This window comes from Nerophis lumbriciformis, linkage group LG32, assembly GCF_033978685.3.
Source record: "Nerophis lumbriciformis linkage group LG32, RoL_Nlum_v2.1, whole genome shotgun sequence".
NCBI classification, from domain to species: Eukaryota; Metazoa; Chordata; class Actinopteri; order Syngnathiformes; family Syngnathidae; genus Nerophis; species Nerophis lumbriciformis.
In genome coordinates this window covers 24,578,952-24,600,702 of record NC_084579.2, presented here as the reverse complement: position 1 = coordinate 24,600,702, position 21,751 = coordinate 24,578,952, and the positions used below count along the sequence as shown (strand labels likewise).

At 42.5% G+C, this 21,751-nt stretch overlaps 1 protein-coding gene across 2 annotated transcripts; it reads right to left on the bottom strand.

The window, feature by feature from the left end:
• Nucleotides 1-1,183: 1,183 nt before the first annotated feature.
• Nucleotides 1,184-20,211, bottom strand: nefma (neurofilament medium chain a). 2 transcript variants are annotated; one of them, XM_072912101.1, is made up of 4 exons: nt 19,050-20,211; nt 18,526-18,650; nt 16,715-17,022; nt 1,184-3,698 (listed from the first exon to the last, which is right to left on the bottom strand). In XM_072912101.1, the coding sequence occupies exons 1-4, from the start codon at nt 20,067-20,069 to the stop codon at nt 1,975-1,977; spliced, it is 3,177 nt and encodes a 1,058-aa protein (XP_072768202.1). In that variant the 5' UTR covers nt 20,070-20,211; the 3' UTR covers nt 1,184-1,974. The 2 variants fall into 2 exon arrangements, with proteins under 2 accessions (XP_072768202.1, XP_061782770.1); XM_061926786.1 differs by lacking the exons at nt 16,715-17,022; nt 18,526-18,650; nt 19,050-20,211 and adding exons at nt 5,178-5,302; nt 5,700-6,835 and having other exon boundaries at nt 1,184-3,919.
• Nucleotides 20,212-21,751: the final 1,540 nt, after the last annotated feature.

The window sequence follows — 21,751 nt, the reverse complement described above, 5'->3', positions numbered from 1 at the left end:
GTGGATCCTGTTGCTGTTAGAACACCTACTGTATCTAATACAGTTGCTTTTGCCAATTTGTTTGCTTGCCTGCCCCCTAGTGGTCCAGTGGTTATGTCACAAGTTTTGTATTTTTTCCCTCCCCCAAGAGAGTTTCTGCAGTCGTAATTTGAGACTCCATTTATTGTCGTCTGACATATACTGCGCATATACTGCGGGTATGAGATGTTTTAGTGATGCATGCAAGTACCGGTGGCAGTTAAAGATTTTTGCATCATCGACTCTGGAAGGACAAGTCTATGATCTTGACATAGAAGCCCAGTGCAGACATAGCTGCAATGCAGGTTTCTGAGCCCACTCTTCATTTACTACTTCACAGTGGCAGACTGGTATGCTACATCATCACAAAATGATTAGTTTGTGTTAATTAAGACCAAAAGGTCTCCCTCTGTAAAACAAATTAAATATAAAATAAAATATCAGCATTTAACAGTATTTTATAATATATTAAAATATTGTGATCAAAATTTACTGTGACATTGAAACGCACGAGTAAATATTACAATACCCATACATTGCAACTATTAACCGGTGCAATACATTTATTTTTACAGTGATAAAATCATTTTACACTGTAAAACTATTTTTATTTTAAATTCAGAGCAAATTACTTCCTAATAAATGCATTACTTTCAGAGTAACATTTGAGGACTATGATTGCACTATTTTACTGTGGAAAAATACTGTTAAATACAATTAAACTCTGGTAATTTTTAACAGTACAGTGGGAAAGAGATTCATATGGCCCTATTCCTGGATGAGTCTTGCGTGGGAGGAAGAGAGGGGTTTAATCGTTTTGCAATGCAGTCTGCTGAAAATGATGGAAAGTGCCACTATACATAGCATCTGACTTTGTAGTCCAAAGTTGGAATTGCCACAAAACTTTTTTTTAAATATTCAACACGTTTTACTACTATCTGGTGGCGAAAGTAGATAGTGCACGCCTCACATTCATCACGTTTCATGAGTCAGATAAACTGTGACGAATGGGGCCATATAAATCCCTCTCCTACTGTATATATTTTTTACTCATGACCTCAACACAGATTTATGTGCACAATATCTCCATATCTCCTTGCTACTATGATTCCAATAGTCACATGCTGATATACCAATGCGGAAAAAGACAGGAGATGGTTTGTAATCATAATGATTATGTTTATTGAGCAAATATTGCTGGGAAATTGTTGTTGATGAGTAAAATCTTGGGACTGCAAACAGTAGCACCTCATATTTCTGTTTTGCATTTCAAGTCCATTTTTATGCATATATACCAGAATGCGATTCTCTACACTACTACAGTATTTTCTCTGCATTTGCAACCAGGTAAACATAACAGACATGGATGAAAAAGCATGTTTAAGGCTAGTAGTTTCATAAGGTTCATGAATAGCATTGGAGTATTGCGTAGGGTCACGTGATCGTCCTGTTGTCATTCGTTGCTGCGGGTGTGCACAGTATTTTTTTTTGGCTGAGTCGCAATCTTCACGTATGTCAAGTAAGGCTACATTGCACACAACCCCATGCCCCTCTCACACACCATATCTCCCTGCCCTCATTTACTTTGAAAAAGAAAAATGTCCCACCCACCCGCTTTACAGTCTGTCTTTTAATATGTCTCTTTACAATCTATTCTTAACATACGTACAGTACATACATTGGAGAGGTAAGTGCCCTCTCTCAGCCCCTGAGCTAGCATGCAAAGCCCCGCCCACCCCCAAAACTACAAGCTCATCAGTGAGCTGTGGAAAGAACACAAAGCAAAAAGTCTCAATGACTGGCCCCCCTCAGTGCATCTGCAAACATGCATTTCCAAAATTTGTAGCGTTTGTCTGGCTTCTTTCTAAGTTGTGTATTATGTGGCTCTAGCTGTATGTGTTCTCTTATGTTAGTTCCGCTTGTCTTCTCATCGACCAATCCTCTTGCTCATACGTCTCATTCGCTCTCCGTCACCTGCTTGATAGATTGGATGGAGTGCTTCTCCGTCTTGACGGTGGAGACCATCTTGTCCTGCAGCACTTCCTCCACCTCCTTCACCGTCTCTGTTACAGTGACCGACTTAGTCACCAGCTGCGAGCCGTTGTCCCCAGTAGTAATGGTCTCCACGGTTTTGGTGATCACCACCTTCTGACTGCCGTCATCTTTGATTAGGCTCTCGTCTACGCCGTTAGTGATCACGTTGTCGCCCTCGTCCTTCTTCTGTTCCTGCTCTGGGCTGGTCTTGTCTACATCACCATTCATAGCCACGTCTTTTGTCGTCTTGTCTTCCGTCAAGTCGCTCTTTTTGTCTTCGTCAGGCTGTGGCACGTCAGATTTGGTAAGTTCTGTTTTGGGAGATTCTGCCTTTTGTGAGTCAGCTTTTGCCAATTCTGATTGGGGGGACTCTGCTTTTGGAGAAATGGCCTTTGACTCTTCTTTGGGGGGGGCAGGCTTGGGGGATTCTGATTTAGGTGTTTCTGCTTTTGGGGATACTGTCTTCGGTGATTCTGATTTAGGAGATTCTGCTTTTGGAGAACAAGCCTTTGGTGAGTCGTCTTTGGGGGAGGAAGCAGGCTTGGGAGATTCTGATTTAGGGGATTCTGCTTTTGGAGAACTAGCCTTTGGTGAGTCATCTTTGGGGGAGGAGGCAGGCTTGGGAGATTCTGATTTAGGGGATTCTGCTTTTGGGGACACAGGTTTTGGGGATTCAGACTTTGGGGAACCAGCCTTTGGAGATTCTAACTTTGGGGAGCTAGGTTTAGGAGATTCTGACTTCGGAGAACCAGCCTTTGGAGATTCTAACTTTGGGGAGCTAGGTTTGGGAGATTCTGACTTCGGAGAACCAGCCTTTGGGGATTCTGACTTTGGGGAAGTAGGTTTGGGGGATTCTGACTTTGGGGAACTAGGTTTTGGGGATTCTGACTTAGGAGATCTTGCCTTTGGGGATTCAGATTCAGGAGAACCAGCCTTTGGAGATTCTGACTTTGGAGAACTCAGTTTTGGGGATTCAGATTTTGGTGAACCAGCCTTTGGAGATACTGACTTTGGAGAACTCGGTTTTGGGGATTCTGACTGAGGAGAACTAGTTTTGGGGGATTCAGGTTTGAGAGAGTCTGGTTTTGCTGGTTTGGTTTTGACATTTTCTTCCTTTTTGGCTTCAAGCTTTATAGCTCCTGTTTTTTGAACTTCCACTTTGGCTACAATAGTTTCCTCAGTTTTTGCATCGCCCTTTTTGTCCTTGTCATCTGCTTTATCCTTTTCTTCTTCCTCATCCTCTTCTTCGGCTTCCTCTTCTCCCCCACTGGCCTCTTCTTCCTCTTCTAATTCCTCGACCCTTGCCTTCTCCGGCAAGGCTTTAGCCTCCTGAGCTTTGGAACATAGGATGGTTTCCTCCACTTCTCCCTCGTCATTTGCCTCATCATCTCCTTTGCTCTCCTCATCGTCATCTTCTTCATTTTCCTCTTTCTCACCTTCTTCACCCTCTTCTTCCTCATCCCCACCCTCCTCCTCATCCCCTTCTTCTTTCTTGGCGGGTGCTTGTGAACTAACTTTAGCATCGGTTGCAGCGATAATTTCCTCCTCAGCCACCCCACCTTCCCCCTCTTTCTCTTCATCACCTGCCTCTTCTTCTTCTTTGTCTTCTTCTTCTTCATCCTCCTCCTCTTCTTCTCCACCACTGCCTTCCAGTGTGGCCGAGAGCTCCTGTGCTATCTCAGCCAGGGCCTCCTCCATGTCGGCCTTTTCATCCTCTACCCTGGTCTCCTCAATGATCTCATCTACAAACTTATGTTGCACTTTCATTTTGGGAGCTTCTGACATAACCCGTGACATCTTGGAAGAGGAAACAGCCGGACGATGGGAGAAAGTGCTGAAGTGGGTCTCCTCGCCCTCCAGGAGTTTTCTGGAGGAATGAGCAAATGACTTAATGACTTTGATCAAGAATCATTTGTATTGTTGTTTATTATTTTAGATAGCAGGTAATACAAATACGGGTTTTACACTTTAACATCTCCAGTGTCATCTGTTAATCTTTTCAACAAAAATGAAGATGAATTGAAACTTAAGTCTCGAGTCAATTAAAGACTTAAGTCAATTGCTCAGAATTCTTAGCAATTAGTCGACTGATGGATTTACTGTGTTTTGTGCACAATGTGAACAGAATCACAACTGTTTAATAATAATAGGCATGTACACATATATATAGTTGTTTTTTTTACTGTCCGAAACAATATTTGGCCGTGATTGACTGAAAGCAACGACATGGTTGTGTGACGTCCAATTTGACCTAAAAGTTTGTTCAACAATCCTTATTTTCTTAAGTGAATATGTCACAACTCATGGGGCAAATAATGCTTATAGGCAAGAAAAATATATGGAGAATTAGAAATGTGTAATTTCAAGATAAACTGCAAATTAAAACAGCCTTTAGTTGTGACCATTTCAAGACGCAATCATTCTCTTAAGCATCTTGATATAGCTTACTGATTTTTAGAGGTGAGGTGTTGCTAGGATTTCACAGCATTTAACAGTATGCATGTACAGTAAAATACTGTAATCCTAAATTTACTGTCACATTACTACAAATGACTGTAACAAGTAAGATGTCCTTATATTTCACAGCAATTAACCATTATTTCACAGTTAAATATTGTTACCAAACTACTGTAAATTCAAACTGATTTGTCTCTTAAAGTGTTCTGTAGACTAACCTTAAACACTATTGTACAGTAGGTAGTAGTATGTTGTTAAACCAAGAGAGTCATTAACTATAAACTTACAATTGTGAAGTTAGAGCATTTAGTTACAGTATGTTATTATAATTAACTGTAAAATCACAACATTGCAGTTACAGTTAAGTAATGCAATTATTAGACAGTAATTAGCTATGAAATCACAATAACAATGTTTACAATATCGACATTCATTTGAGAAAAAAATTATAAATATCAAAAATTTAAAAAACTCCCAACAATAGTTTAATAGCCACCATGATCCGCTCTAGTTGATTTGACTTCCACATGCAGTATTTAATTTTGTTGATAGTTGTTTTTACTTCCATTTATTAGAAAAGCAAGTGTTGTGTCCATACTGTTGGATAATAAGTATTTCAAAATTGTCAAAAGTTGCAAATATGTGAAATATGCATTAGATATAGTCACCTGTATGCAGCAATCTCGATGTCCAGGGCCATCTTGACATTGAGCAGGTCCTGGTACTCACGCAGATGACGTGCCATCTCCCATTTGGTGCTCTTGAGCTCATTATCCAGCTGGTGGATTGTCTCCTAAAACATGAACACACACATTTAATAGCAAACATAAATATAAGGAAATGTTTTTATCTGCATGTCTAACGATGACCATCTTACTAACAACTTTAATTTAGTTAGTTTTTTTTTAAAGTGCAGTCTGCAGGCTTGACGCAGCTATTTAAATATGCCCACTCCAAGGACTCTTCATTTCAATGCACCCCACCCTGAATTGAAAGAGGGCATGTCCAATGAAGGCATCCCGCCATGACTGTTAGTCAGCAAAAATGAGGAGAGAGAGGGTGATATTTCGCTGCAGCCTTTTTCTTTGTATTTTTTTATTCAATGAATTCATGTAGTGAACACAATACTGTCATAAAGCCCACGTGCATGCACATGAAACATACAATTATGATATTCAAAATAGTTGTACCTGCAGGCTGGACATGTCGCCGTTGTGGCGGTCCTCAATGTCACTCAGCTGCCTCTCCAGCGAGTCTCTTGTGCCGCGGACAGACTCCAGCTCCACCGTCTTGGTCTGCAGCTGGCGCCGGTAGTCGCTGATCTCGTCCCGGGCGGACTTGATGGCGTCCTTGTTCTGCTCGGCCGCCTCGTTGAGCTTGGCGTAGTGGCACACGAACCAGCTCTCCGCCTGCTGCAGGTTCTGGTTGGAGTGGCCCTCCAGCTCGCTGCGGATCTCCCGCAGAGCCTCGGTGATGTCGGCCCTCTGGGGGTCCCTGCGCTCCACGGTCACCTGGGACGCCTGGATGTGACCCAGCAGCTCGCTCACCTCCTCTTCGTGGTTGTTGCGGATGAAGGCGATCTCGTCCTGCAAGGACTGCACTTTCTTCTCCAGCTCCGACTTAAGCAACTCCGAATCTCCGGCGTCCTTCTTGAGGACGCGGATGATGGCCTCGGCGTCCTCGCGGATGCGGGCTTCCTCGTCCAGGCGCTCCCTGAGTCGCTGGATGTCGTCGTCCAGGTGGTCGGCGTCCAGCTGAATCTGCGCCTTGTCACGGTGGATCTGCTCCAGCGTGTCGCGCAGCTCCTGCAGCTCCCGGTCGTAGTGGTCGCCCAGTTGGGAGCGGGACGCCTGCTGGCTCCTCAGGGCATGGATCTCGTCCTCGATCTGCTTGTTCTGCTGCTCCAGGTAGTGCACCTTGTCGATGTACACGGCGAAGCGGTCGTTGAGCCCTTGGAGTTGCTCCTTCTCGTTGGAGCGCCTGCAGGCGTCTGCGCTCAGCAGCGAACTCTGGCTGAGCTCCGTGCTCTCTGTGCGGGGTTTGTTCGCGCTCCTCTTGTACGACACGCTCACACCGGAGCCGGGACTGGCCCGGGACCACGTCTGAGAGGAGCGGAAGCCGCTGGAAGGGGCGCCGGCTAAGCGGCTGTAGCCGTAGCTGCTCGTCCTCGCATCCATAGTCCTCCTATAAGGGCTCCCTATAGTGTCCATGCGGACAAGTTTGCAGAAAGTGGCGGGGAGGAAGTGAGGCAAGAGACGCAGCTACGTGGGTGTGCTATGTGGGTGCGTGGAGTGTGCGCGTGCATACGTGCAGGTGTGAGGGTGTGGATGGCTTGCACAGCGACTGACACCTACTCTGCGTGCACCTTATATATCCCAGCAGAAGGATGCAAAGCAGGCAACTTGCTGCAGTTTTCTTTGGGCCAGTCAGGAGGGGAGGGCGTCAAGCATCACATCGTCAGCTATTGGTCACGCAAGCACGTGACATACATCCCCATAGCTGGAGAGAAGTGAGGGATTGTATAGAGGCTGCTATGTCATGTATTTGTTGTTAAGAATTACACACGTGTGAGATTGCATTGCACCTAAATGGAATCACTTGGAAGATAGATTTCAGCACCATGGACAGTCACTCTTATTGCTGACATTTTCTTTGGAAATACACAATTAAATGGGGAACTGCACTTTTTTTATCATTCACAATTCTCATATGAGACAAAAACACATGTTTTCTTTTTGCTGTGCATTCTAACTCGTAAGTCAGCTAACAATGAAGGTAATGGGGATTCCCTCTATAACACGTCCTAAAAAACTCTGTTTTATATACACTATGTAAGTATATTTGTCATGTATTAACAGACACATTCATAATATGTAATATCTACATATTTTGGTTATTATAACCATATAGTGGAATATTAATTTCACACACGCAAAACAGTGTTTGCTATTTCCTTTAACAACTATTACCATTAATAGCAGATTTCATGAGTAACGACGATTACTGTGATAAATGATGATCTAGAACTTTATATTTTTGAGCCTGAATATACAGAGGGTGAGCTTACAGCTTTTAGAAGCTTAGTGATGAGAGCAGATCCAGAAAGTAGCACTTTTGCTATAAGTGCTGAACAATAAATACAAACTATGAACATAATGAAACAATCACTTACTGTACAATGTCTGCTCTCGCTTGGATGTTGACTGATGGGATGTTTATATCTTCCTGTTTAGATGAATAATGAATCATATGGCTCATACAGGTAAAACAAAACAAAACAAAAACAAGTGAGTGTGTATGTGTGACAATCAGTGGTACTTTAACTTTTAACTTTAACTTTTTCACGCATTTCTCCTAATTTCCTTGTGTAAGTTGAATGTCAAAGTTGACCACATCAGTTGACAACAATCTTATACTGTACAAGTGAGAGGCATGATTCATAATCTAGAATGACCTTTTACCACCTCAGATGCAATGCAGCAGCTCAATTTGTCAATAGCATAAGCTATATATGTCTCTGTGATAAAGGCACCGCTAAAAGTAGTTCCTTTGTGTTAGCTCTTTTAATAACATTTTTGCTATTACTTGTGTAGTATGCTGATCACTGCATGTAAATGGAGAATTGTTGGCAGTTTTGGGATGTTTTTTTAGAGAGCTTTATGGGCAGGAGAGATTAATCCAATTAGCTACATTGTTAGCCGTTGAGTGCAAGCCGAATATTACAATTCATAATGCATAAAAAATAAACATGTGTTCTTGTCTCACAAGGATTGACAATGATAATGAAAATCCCCCCCAAAAAAGTGCAGTTTCCCATTAAGGTTGTTAGGGAGTGAGGTTTACCATCATACACAAGGCCAAGCCACTCTGGCTGGCTTTCGTAACATTTGGTAATATAACAGGTGATAACTCTACCTTAATAAATGCTTTTGCTATTCTCTAAATTGTGTTGTTCAAGTTAATATTATTTATCTGGTGCTGGGATACCTATGATTTCAGCCTTTCAAAGCTCCTATTCCAAATTTTGACCCTGATATTTGTCAAGTCCTGGTTACGGCTTTGGACTGCAGTACAGCCGCCCCTCATTTATGGTGTATAATTGGTTCCGGAAATGACTGTGATAAATGAGTTCCCGTAAATCATTCATTATAAATCAAATATTTGTATTACTAGTACATTAAAAAACAAAAACATATTACGACCTTATGAGAGCACTCTAGACATGAAATAACACCCTCTCGTCACCTTTACACTAATTTTTAATCCGATATAGTAATGCGGTGTGAGGCTGAGCCAATCAGTGGCCACCAGAGGTGGGGAGTAACACGCTACATTTACTCAGTTACATCTACTTGAGTAACCTTTGGGATAAATTGTACTTCTAAGAGTAGTTTTAATGCAACATACTTTTACTCTTACTTGAGTATATTTATAGAGAAGGAACGCTACGTTTACTCCGCTCCATTTATCTGCATTCAGCTCGGTACTCGCTACTAATTTTTATCGATCTGTTAATGTACGCTTTGTTTGTTTTGGTTTGTCAGACAGACCTTCAAAGTAGATCTATCGCAAGCCTCGCAAGCCTGCGTTTCACCAATCATATACAGTCACTGGTGACGTTTGACTCCGTTTCACCAATCAAACAGGTCACATGACCGTCACACGTGGACCCCGACTTAAACAAGTTGAAAATCTTATTTGGGTGTTAGATAGATAGATAGATAGATAGATAGATAGATAGATAGATGGATAGATGGTATTTTATTGATTCCTTCAGGAGAGTTCCCTCAGGAAAATTAAAATTCCAGCAGCAGTGTACAGAATTGGGATCGAATTTAAAAAGTAAAAAGTAAATAATGGGGGTATAAATGGAAACGAAATAAAAAAATATTACAATAGAATAAAAATAAAAAGCAACAATGAGAATACAAATATAACAGTAAAATAAGAATATAACAAGAGAAACTAGACAGTTGTGACCATGTTATGAAAAAGTATTGCACTGTTATTGTTTTGCATCTCCTGTCATCCTAGTACCCCAGCCCCCCTCTCCCCCAGAGAGGAGTTGTACAGTCTAATGGCGTGTGGGACAAAAGAGTTTTTGAGTCTATTAGTCCTGCACTTGGGATGAAGCAGTCTAGCACTAAACAGGCTCCTCTGGCTACTGACAACAGTATGCAGAGGGTGACTGGCATCATCCAGGATGCTCACTAGTTTTTCCACAGTCCTCTTCTCTGCCACCGTCACCAGTGAGTCCAGTTTTATTCCGATCGTAGAACCGGCCCGCCTGATCAGTTTCTCCAGTCTGGAGCTGTCCTTCTTAGATGTACTGGCTGGGTAGTATTAAAGGCACTCGAGAAGTCCAGGAACAGAATCCTCACAGCGCCATTTCCCTTATCCAGGTGTGAGTGGGCTCGGTGCAGCAGGTAAAGGATAGCATCCTCCACACCAACGCCTGCCTGGTATGCAAACTGCAGGCTGTCCTGGGCATGTTGCACCTGTGGTCTGAGGAGGCTGAGAAGGAGCCGCTCCATTGTCTTCATTATATGAGAGGTGAGCGCCACTGGTCTGTAGTCATTCAGCTCACTGGGGCAGTTCTTTTTGGGAACTGGAACGATGCACGACGTCTTCCAGAGGGTGGGCACTCTCCCCAGCTGCAGGCTGAGGTTGAAGATCCGCTGGAGTGGTTCACCCAGTTCTGCAGCACAGGTCTTCAGGAGTCGGGGGCACACCTTGTCTGGGCCTGCTGCTTTCCTAGGCTGTAGCTTCCTCAGTTGACCTCCGACCTGGTCCGCAGAGATGACTAATGTCTGCGTAGAGGTGGTGATGATGATGATGATAACGACCACTAAATTACCATTTAGTGGTCAATTGTACGGAATATGTACTGTACTGTGCAATATACTAATAAAAGTTTCAATCAATCAATCAAAAGTGTGAAGGAAAAAAAGACACGTTTTTTATTTCAACCGTACCTCCCTAAAGACTGACCGCACAGTTCCTGTCTTCACAATAAAAGTGCCGCTCCATCGCGCCTGCACTAACAAAATAAAAGTCTCCGAAAGCCAGCGCAAACAAGCTAGCAAGCAACGGAGTTTGCCGCCAATGTATTTCTTGTAAAGTGTATAAAAACGAATATGGAAGCTGGACAAATAAGATGCCAAAAACCAACCACTTTCATGTGGTATTAGACAGAAAGAACGTTTTTCTCCTCCATTTGAAAACGTGGACGTTATCAGCACTACTGTCTGATTCCAATTAATGCAAGTCATCAGAATCAGATAATACACCAACTTATATTCTTGTCTTCATGAAAGAAAGGAATCTATATGTTAAACATGCATGTATATTTATTAAAACACCTTTAACATGTGAACAAAAACGGCTAAATAAATAAATATAAATTATAAATGTATGTATGTATGTGTATATATGTATATATATATATATATATATATATATATATACTTTATATATACTGTGTGTATATATATATATATATATATATATATTTATGTATATATATATATATATATATATATATATATATATATATATATATATATATATATATATATATATATATATGATATGTGTGTGTATGTATATATGAGGTAGATCACCTTGACTTGGTCATTTAAAAAGTAGCTCGCCTGCTGAAAAAGTGTGGGCTTACATGAACTCAACGTCATATTTAAGGAAGTACGGTAAGCAACGTTAGTAGATATTTTGGCTGTCACCGTAGGCTGTTGTTAGCTTCCCTGCTATGAATCACTGTCAAATGTACATCATGTCGGGACATTTATTAACGCACTGCAGCCTCATAGACAGACAGAGATACACATACACGCACACACTCACGCATGCATACAAACACCAATCAGAAGTGCACAGTGTGTTCTCAGGTGCAGCCCACACCTATCAGTTTATGGTTTGTGTAAAGGCTAACTTGTTATTTTCCTTTGTAATCTCTGCCTACTGAGCCTATGGTGCTGTTAAGTTATTGTGGCTCAATTTGCCTTAATTTTTTTTTATGTTAATGTATTATTATTTAATATATATTATTGTTTTAGTTGCTTAAGAGATATTCCTGGCTCTGAATTTGCTCATTGCTATTTTTATGTTTTTGGGCATTATTTGTTGCCGTCATCATTAAACGAACAGGTTACTCATCAGTTACTCAGTACTTGAGTAGTTTTTTCACAACATACTTTTTACTTTTACTCAATTAAATATTTAGGTGACTACTCCTTACTTTTACTTAAGTAATAAATCTCTAAAGTAACAGTACTCTTACTTGAGTACAATCTCTGGCTACTCTACCCACCTCTGGTGGCCACTATACTGAACAGCACACTCTGAGTGACTTGGTCTCTTCAAGTGGGCAATACTACTGTTGTATTGCTATGTTTAGTTTATTTAGCTATTTTGTTTGCTTAAATACTTGATTTTCTTTAAACGCTTTAAAAATATAAACAAATAGCCTCCAAAAAAATCAGCTCTGTGGTGAAACCACTATATCTACTATGTCAATTTAATTACGACTGTACTATATTGAATAAAATAAATGCATAGGTGTCCTAATTGTAACCCAATCCAAAGGGTTTTCATATTGTTAAAACTCGTATTTAGAAGGTCATGAACATTTTGTAATACTGGGGCGATGAAAATGTTCTATTTTACAAATAATAAACCCTATACTTTGGGGAAATTTATCCAGGCCCACAAAATTTATTTTTAAATTATTCAACAGGTTTTACTACTATCTGGTGGCTAAAGTAGATAGTTAGCGCCTCACATTCATCATGTTTCATGAGTCAGTTAAACTGCGACGAATGGGGCAATATAAATCCCTCTCTTACTGTATATATTTTTTACTCATTACCTCAACACAGATTGATGTGCACCAGTGACGTGCGGTGAGGTTCATGGTTGGTGAGGCACTGACTTCATCACAGTCAGATTTACAAACATATGAACCCTAAAGAGTATCTTATTCACCATTTGATTGGCAGTAGTTAACGGGTTATGTTTAAAAGCTCATACCAGCATTCTTCCCTGCTTGGCACTCAGCATCAAGGGTTGGAATTGGGGGTTAAATCACCAAAAATGATTCCCGGGCGCGGCGCCGCTGCTGCCCACTGCTCCCCTCACCTCCCAGGGGGTGAACAAGGGGATGGGTCAAATACAGACGACACATTTCATTACACCTAGTGTGTGTGTGACAATAATTGGTACTTTAACTTAACTTTAACTTTACACATACACACTGTAGCACACAAAAAAGCACATTTAATTAAAAAAAACGTTATTATGGTCTTACCTTTACTTATAAATTAAGTCCATGCACCGCAACTAAAGCCCTCACTTAAACTTTCCACGTGCAAGATTGAATCTATTTAAAAAAGTGTGACCGAGGGTTTATAAATGTCGCCTATACTGTATGAAACTACAAAATAACAAACACGGAGGCTCCAGTTTACACGAGGACCACTTTATTTACATTCTTTCAAAAACTTCCGCTCCACTCCGTGTCATCACTTCCGCTCTTAGCGCCTTCAAAATAAGAGCTCAAGGCATATACTGTATAACAGCGCATAACAGGAACTTAACATCACAAAGAGGAAAGCCCATAAAAATAGGTTACAAATGTTATTTAATGGCAGGGGACGGTGTGGCGCAGTGGGAGAATGGCCGTGCGCGACCCGAGGGTCCCTGGTTCAATCCCCACCTAGTACCAACCTCATCATGTCCGTTGTGTCCTGAGCAAGACACTTCACCCTTGCTCCTGATGGGTGCTGGTTAGCGCCTTGCATGGCAGCTCCCTCCATCAGTGTGTGAATGTGTGTGTGAATGGGTAAATGTGAAAGTAGTGTCAAAGCGCTTTGAGTACCTTGAAGGTAGAAAAGCGCTATACAAGTACAACCCATTTATCATTTATTTATTTAATAAGAAGCCAAAAAGTGCAAAAACAATAATGTTCTTGTTGGAAGAGTTGTGAATTAGGTACACCTGCAGTCTGCAGGTGTACCTAATGTTGTGGCCCTGCAGTCATTCACAACTCCAACACGAACATTATTGTTTTTGCACTTTTTGGCTTCTTATGAAATAACTTTTTTAAATAGATTCAATCTTGCACGTGGAAAGTTTAATTGTGGGCTTTAGTTGATATAACAATTCTACGGCGGGGGTGCAGGAGGCGGGATTACTGGAGCCTCAGCCAGTGCGTCTTTTGCAGCTGTTTTATGATCGCTCAGCACAAGAAATACGTTACACACATACAGTTGTTGACAAAATACACTGTACATTATATACCTCAGCTAACTAAACTATGGAAATGTATAATATAATTCATATAGCAATACAGTCTCACTGCACAGCAGGCCAGCAGTTAGCCGAGTCCGGAATCCATGTTGAGGCACTGAGTGACGTGCCTCAACTGGCTGTTGTTCACCGCACCGTCTCTTCTCAGTATTTGAACGGCAAATGTGAAAATTCAGCGATTTTGAATAAAAATAATCTAAAACTGGTGAAGTTAAATGGAAAATAACTTTATAGTATAATCACTGGATACATATAACAATTTAATTTTTTTTTTTCTTTTTACATTTTTTTTCTTTCCATGATGGCAGGTGAGGCCCCGCCTCTAGTGACTGCACGTCACTGATGTGCACAATATCTCCATATCTTCTTGCTACTATGATTCCAATAGTCACATGCTGATATACCAATGTGGAAAAAGACAGGAGATGGTTTGTAATCATAATGATTATGTTTATTGAGCAAATGTTGCTGGGAAATTGTTGTTGATGAGTAAGATCTTGGGACTGCAAACAGTAGCACCTCATATTTCTGTTTTGCATTTCAAGTCCATTCTTATGCATATATACCAGAATGCGATTCTCTACACTACTACAGTATTTTCTTTGCATTTGCAACCAGGTAAACATAACAGACATGGATGAAAAAGCATGTTTAAGGCTAGTAGTTTCATAAGGTTCATGAATAGCATCGGAGTATTGCGTAGGGTCACGTGATCGTCCTGTTGTCATTCGCTGCTGCGGGTGTGCACAGTATTTTTTTTTTGGCTGAGTCGCAATCTTCACGTATGTCAAGTAAGGCTACATTGCACACAACCCCATGCCCCTCTCACACACTTCTTATCTCCCTGCCCTCATTTACTTTGAAAAAGAAAAATGTCCCACCCACCCGCTTTACAGTCTATCTTTTAATATGTCTCTTTACGGTCTATTCTTAACATACGTACAGTACATACATTGGAGAGGTAAATGCCCTCTCTCAGCCCCTGAGCTAGCATGCAAAGCCCGCCCACCCCCAAAACTACAAGCTCATCAGTGAGCTGTGGAAAGAACACAAAGCAAAAAGTCTCAATGGCTGGCCCCCCTCAGTGCATCTGCAAACATGCATTTCTAACATTTGTAGCGTTTGTCTGGCTTCTTTCTAAGTTGTGTATTATGTGGCTCTAGCTGTATGTGTTCTCTTATGTTAGTTCCGCTTGTCTTCTCATCGACCAATCCTCTTGCTCATACGTCTCATTCGCTCTCCGTCACCTGCTTGATAGATTGGATGGAGTGCTTCTCCGTCTTGACGGTGGAGACCATCTTGTCCTGCAGCACTTCCTCCACCTCCTTCACCGTCTCTGTTACAGTGACCGACTTAGTCACCAGCTGCGAGCCGTTGTCCCCAGTAGTAATGGTCTCCACGGTTTTGGTGATCACCACCTTCTGACTGCCGTCATCTTTGATTAGGCTCTCGTCTACGCCGTTAGTGATCACGTTGTCGCCCTCGTCCTTCTTCTGTTCCTGCTCTGGGCTGGTCTTGTCTACATCACCATTCATAGCCACGTCTTTTGTCGTCTTGTCTTCCGTCAAGTCGCTCTTTTTGTCTTCGTCAGGCTGTGGCACGTCAGATTTGGTAGGTTCTGTTTTGGGAGATACTGCCTTTTGTGAGTCAGCTTTTGCCAATTCTGATTGGGGGGACTCTGCCTTTGGAGAAATGGCCTTTGACTCTTCTTTGGGGGAGGCAGGCTTGGGGGATTCTGATTTAGGGGATTCTCCTTTTAGGGATACTGTCTTCGGTGATTCTGATTTAGGAGATTCTGCTTTTGGAGAACGAGCCTTTGGTGAGTCGTCTTTGGGGGAGGAGGCAGGCTTGGGAGATTCTGATTTAGGGGATTCTGCTTTTGGAGAACTAGCCTTTGGTGAGTCATCTTTGGGGGAGGAGGCAGGCTTGGGAGATTCTGATTTAGGGGATTCTGCTTTTGGGGACACAGGTTTTGGGAATTCAGACTTTGGGGAACCAGCCTTTGGAGATTCTAACTTTGGGGAGCTAGGTTTAGGAGATTCTGACTTCGGAGAACCAGCCTTTGGGGAACCAGCCTTTGGAGATTCTAACTTTGGGGAGCTAGGTTTTGGAGATTCTGACTTCGGAGAACCAGCCTTTGGGGATTCTGACTTCGGGGAAGTAGGTTTGGGGGATTCTGACTTTGGGGAACTAGGTTTTGGGGATTCTGACTTCGGAGATCTTGCCTTTGGGGATTTAGATTTAGGAGAACCAGCCTTTGGAGATTCTGACTTTGGAGAACTCAGTTTTGGCGATTCAGATTTTGGTGAACCAGCCTTTGGAGATACTGATTTTGGAGAACTCGGTTTTGGGGATTCTGACTGAGGAGAACTAGTTTTGGGGGATTCAGGTTTGAGAGAGTCTGGTTTTGCTGGTTTGGTTTTGACATTTTCTTCCTTTTTGGCTTCAAGCTTTATAGCTCCTGTTTTTTGAACTTCCACTTTGGCTACAATACTTTCCTCAGTTTTTGCATCGCCCTTTTTCTCCTTGTCATCTGCTTTATCCTTTTCTTCTTCCTCATCCTCTTCTTCGGCTTCCTCTTCTCCCCCACTGGCTTCTTCTTCCTCTTTTAATTCCTCGACCTTTGCCTTCTCAGGCAAGGCTTTAGCCTCCTGAGCTTTGGAACATAGGATGGTTTCCTCCACTTCTCCCTCGTCATTTACCTCATCATCTCCTTTGCTCTCCTCATCGTCATCTTCTTCATTTTCCTCTTCCTCACCTTCTTCACCCTCTTCTTCCTCGTCCCCACCCTCCTCCTCATCCCCTTCTTCTTCCTTGGCGGGTGCTTGTGAACTAACTTTAGCATCGGTTGCAGCTATAAATTCCTCCTCAGCCACCCCACCTTCCCCCTCTTTCTCTTCATCACCTGACTCTTCTTCTTCTTTGTCTTCTTCTTCTTCATCATCCTCCTCTTCTTCTCCACCACTGCCTTCCAGTGTGGCCGAGAGCTCCTGTGCTATCTCAGCCAGGGCCTCCTCCATGTCGGCCTTTTCATCCTCTACCCTGGTCTCCTCAATGATCTCATCTACAAACTTATGTTGCACTTTCATTTTAGGAGCTTCTGACATAACCCTTGACATTTTGGAGAAGGAAACAGCCGGACGATGGGAGAAAGTGCTGAAGTGGGTCTCCTCGCCCTCCAGGAGTTTTCTGGAGGAATGAGCAAATGACTTAATGACCTTGATCAATAATAATTTGTTTTGTTGTTTATTATTTTAGATAGCAGGAAATACAAATACGGTTTTTACACTTTAACATCTCCAGTGTCATCTGTTAATCTGTTCAACAAAAATGAAGATGAATTGAAATTCAAATCTTGAGTCAATTAAAGATTTAAGTCAATTGCTCAGAATTCTTAGCAATTAGTCGACTGATGGATTTACTGTGTTTTGTGCACAATGTGAATCGAAACACAACTTTTTCATTTTATTTTATTTTTTCAATCCTCCATTAAAGTAAAAGTCGTTGTTAACGAAATCCAATTTAAAATAAGATTAGGCACTATCTGTTTAATAATAATAGGCATGTACTCATATAGTGTAGAGTGCATAGGTCGGCCAGAACAATACTTGTCTAAAATAAGTATTTTCTAATGATGTTCACTTTAACAAAGCCCTTTTTGAAATGACTCAAAATGTAATTTCTCTTTACCATTAATATAACAATAGTGAATGAAAAGTACTGTCATACCATTTTAACGTATTAGTTGTTTTTTTTACTGTCCCAAACGATATTTGGCCGTGATTGACTGAAAGCAACGACATGGTTGTGTGACGTCCAATTTGACCTAAAAGTTTGTTCAACAATCCTTATTTTCTTAAGTGAATATGTCACATTTCATGGGGCAAATAATGCTTATAGGCAAGAAAAATATATGGAAAAATAGAAATGTGTAATTTCAAGATAAACTGCAAATTAAAACAGCCTTTAGTTGTGACCATTTCAAGAAGCAATCATTCTCTTAAGCATCTTGATATATCTTACTGATTTTTAGAGGTGAAGTGTTGCTAGGATTTCACAGCATTTAACAGTATGCATGTACAGTAAAATACTGTAATCCTAAATTTACTGTCACATTACTACAAATGACTGTAACAAGTATGATGTCTTTATATTTCACAGCAATTAACCATTATTTCACAGTTAAATATTGTAACCAAACTACTGTAAATACAAACTGATGTCTCTTAGTGTTCTGTAGACTAACCTTAAACACTATTGTACAGTAGGTAAGTAGTATGTTGTTAAACCAAGAGAATCATTAACTATAAACTTACAATTGTGAAGTTAGAGCATTTAGTTATGTTATTATAATTAACTGTAAAATCACAACATTGCAGTTACAGTTAAGTAATGCAATTATTAGACAGTAATTAGCTATGAAATCACAATAACAATTTTTACAATATCGACATTCATTTGAGAAAAAAATTATAAATATCAAAAATTTAAAAAACTCCCAACAATAGTTTAATAGCCACCATGATCCGCTCTAGTTGATTTGACTTCCACATGCAGTATTTAATTTTGTTGATAGTTGTTTTTACTTCCATTTATTAGAAACGCAAGTGTTGTGTCCATACTGTTGGATAATAAGTATTTCAAAATTGTCAAAAGTTGCAAATATGTGAAATATGCATTAGATATAGTCACCTGTATGCAGCAATCTCGATGTCCAGGGCCATCTTGACATTGAGCAGGTCCTGGTACTCACGCAGATGACGTGCCATCTCCCATTTGGTGCTCTTGAGCTCATTATCCAGCTGGTGGATTGTCTCCTAAAAACATGAACACACACATTTAATAGCAAACATAAATATAAGGAAATGTTTTTATTTGCATGTCTCACGGTGACCATCTTACTAACAACTTTAATTTAGTTGGTTATTTTTTTAAAGTGCAGTCTGCAGTCTTGACGCAGCTATTTAAATATGCCCACTCCAAGGACTCTTCATTTCAATGCACCCCACCCTGAATTGAAAGAGGGCATGTCCAATGAAGGCATCCCGCCATGACTGTTAGTCAGCAAAAATGAGGAGAGAGAGGGTGATATTTCGCTGCAGCCTTTTTCTTTGTATTTTTTTATTCAATGAATTCATGTAGTGAACACAATACTGTCATAAAGCCCACGTGCATGCACATGAAACATACAATTATGATATTCAAAATAGTTGTACCTGCAGGCTGGACATGTCGCCGTTGTGGCGGTCCTCAATGTCACTCAGCTGCCTCTCCAGCGAGTCTCTTGTGCCGCGGACAGACTCCAGCTCCACCGTCTTGGTCTGCAGCTGGCGCCGGTAGTCGCTGATCTCGTCCCGGGCGGACTTGATGGCGTCCTTGTTCTGCTCGGCCGCCTCGTTGAGCTTGGCGTAGTGGCACACGAACCAGCTCTCCGCCTGCTGCAGGTTCTGGTTGGAGTGGCCCTCCAGCTCGCTGCGGATCTCCCGCAGAGCCTCGGTGATGTCGGCCCTCTGGGGGTCCCTGCGCTCCACGGTCACCTGGGACGCCTGGATGTGACCCAGCAGCTCGCTCACCTCCTCTTCGTGGTTGTTGCGGATGAAGGCGATCTCGTCCTGCAAGGACTGCACTTTCTTCTCCAGCTCCGACTTAAGCAACTCCGAATCTCCGGCGTCCTTCTTGAGGACGCGGATGATGGCCTCGGCATCCTCGCGTATGCGGGCTTCCTCGTCCAGGCGCTCCCTGACCCGCTGGATGTCGTCGTCCAGGTGGTCGGCGTCCAGCTGAATCTGCGCCTTGTCACGGTGGATCTGCTCCAGCGTGTCGCGCAGCTCCTGCAGCTCCCGGTCGTAGTGGTCGCCCAGTTGGGAGCGGGACGCCTGCTGGCTCCTCAGGGCATGGATCTCGTCCTCGATCTGCTTGTTCTGCTGCTCCAGGTAGTGCACCTTGTCGATGTACACGGCGAAGCGGTCGTTGAGCCCTTGGAGTTGCTCCTTTTCGTTGGAGCGCCTGCAGGCGTCCGCGCTCAGCAGCGAACTCTGGCTGAGCTCCGTGCTCTCTGTGCGGGGCTTGTTCGTGCTCCTCTTGTACGACACGCTCACGCCGGAGCCGGGACTGGCCCGGGACCACGTCTGAGAGGAGCGGAAGCCGCTGGAGGGGGCGCCGGCTAAGCGGCTGTAGCCGTAGCTGCTCGTCCTCGCATCCATAGTTCTCCTAAAGGGGCTCCCTATGGCGTCCATGCGGACAAGTTAGCAGGAAGTGGCGGGGAGGAAGTGAGGCAAGAGACGCAGCTACGTGGGTGTGCTATGTGGGTGCGTGGAGTGTGCGCGTGCATACGTGCAGGTGTGAGGGTGTGGATGGCTTGCACAGCGACTGACACCTACTCTGCGTGCACCTTATATATCCCAGCAGAAGGATGCAAAGCAGGCAACTTGCTGCAGTTTTCTTTGGGCCAGTCGGGAGGGGAGGGCGTCAAGCATCACATCGTCGGCTATTGGTCACGCACGCACGTGACATACAGCCCCATAGCTGGAGAAAAGAGAGGGATTGTATCGAGGCTGCTATGTCATGTATTTGTTGTTAAGAATTACACACGTGTGAGATTGCATTGCCCCTAAATGGAATCACTTGGAAGATAGATTTCAGCACCATGGACAGTCACTCTTATTGCTGACATTTTCTTTGGAGATACACAATTAAATGGGGAACTGCACTTTTTTTTTATCATTCACTATCGTTCACAATTCTCATGTGAGACAAAAACACATGTTTTCTTTTTGCTGTGCATTCTCACTCGTATGTCAGCTAACAATAAAGGTAATGGGAATTCCCTCTGTAACACGTCCTAAAAAACTTTGTTTTATATACATTATGTAAGTATATTTGTAATGTATTAACAGACACATTCATAATATGTAATATCTACATATTTTGGTTATTATAACCATATAGTGGAATACTAATTTCTCACACGCAAAACAGTGTTCGCTATTTCCTTTAACAACCATCAATCAATCAATCAATGTTTATTTATATAGCCCTAAATCACAAGTGTCTCAAAGGGCTGCACAAGCCACAACGACATCCTCGGTACAGAGCCCACATAAGGGCAAGGAAAAACTCACCCCAGTGGGACGTCGATGTGAATGACTATGAGAAACCTTGGAGAGGACCGCATATGTGGGTAAACCCCCCACCGCCCCCCCACCCCCCCACACCGAATGCAATGGATGTCGAGTGGGTCTGACATAATATTGTGAGAGTCCAGTCCATAGTGGATCCAACATAATAGTAAGAGTCCAGTCCATAGTGTGGCCAGCAGGAAACCATCCCGAGCGGAGACGGGTCAGCAGCGCAGAGATGTTCCCAACCGATGCACAGGCGAGCGGTCCATCCCGGGTCCCAACTCTGGACAGCCAGCACTTCATCCATAGCCACCGGACCTCTGTGTCTCCCCCTCCACAAGGGAGAGGGGAGCAGAGGAGAAAAGAAAAGAAACAACAGATCAACTGGTCTCAAAAAGGGGGGCTATTTAAAGGCTAGAGTATACAAATGAGTTTTAAGATGGGACATAAATGCTTCTACTGAGGTAGCATCTCTAACTGTTACCGGGAGGGCATTCCATAGTACTGGAGCCCGAATAGAAAACGCTCTATAGCCCGCAGACTTTTTTTGGGCTCTGGGAATCACTAATATGCCGGAGTTCTTTGAACGCAGATTTCTTGCCGGAACATATGGTACAATACAATCAGCAAGATAGGATGGCGCTAGACCGTGTAGTATTTTATACGTAAGTAGTAAAACCTTAAAGTCACAACTTAAGTGCACAGAAAGCCAGTGCAGGTCAGCCAGTATAGGCGTAATATGATCAAACTTTCTTGTTCTTGTCAAAAGTCTTAATGGCAGATTTCACGACCAACGA

What these genes read in the sequence shown, in the direction of transcription:
- nefma (XM_072912101.1), bottom strand. Translation starts at nt 20,069, where the DNA reads ATGGACGCCATAGGGAGCCCCTTTAGGAGAACTATGGATGCGAGGACG. An exon ending in GCGACATGTCCAGCCTGCAG is followed by an intron (nt 18,651 to 19,049) that starts GTACAACTATTT and finishes TCATGTTTTTAG; the next exon opens with GAGACAATCCACCAGCTGGA. An exon ending in ATCGAGATTGCTGCATACAG is followed by an intron (nt 17,023 to 18,525) that starts GTGACTATATCT and finishes TCATTCCTCCAG; the next exon opens with AAAACTCCTGGAGGGCGAGG.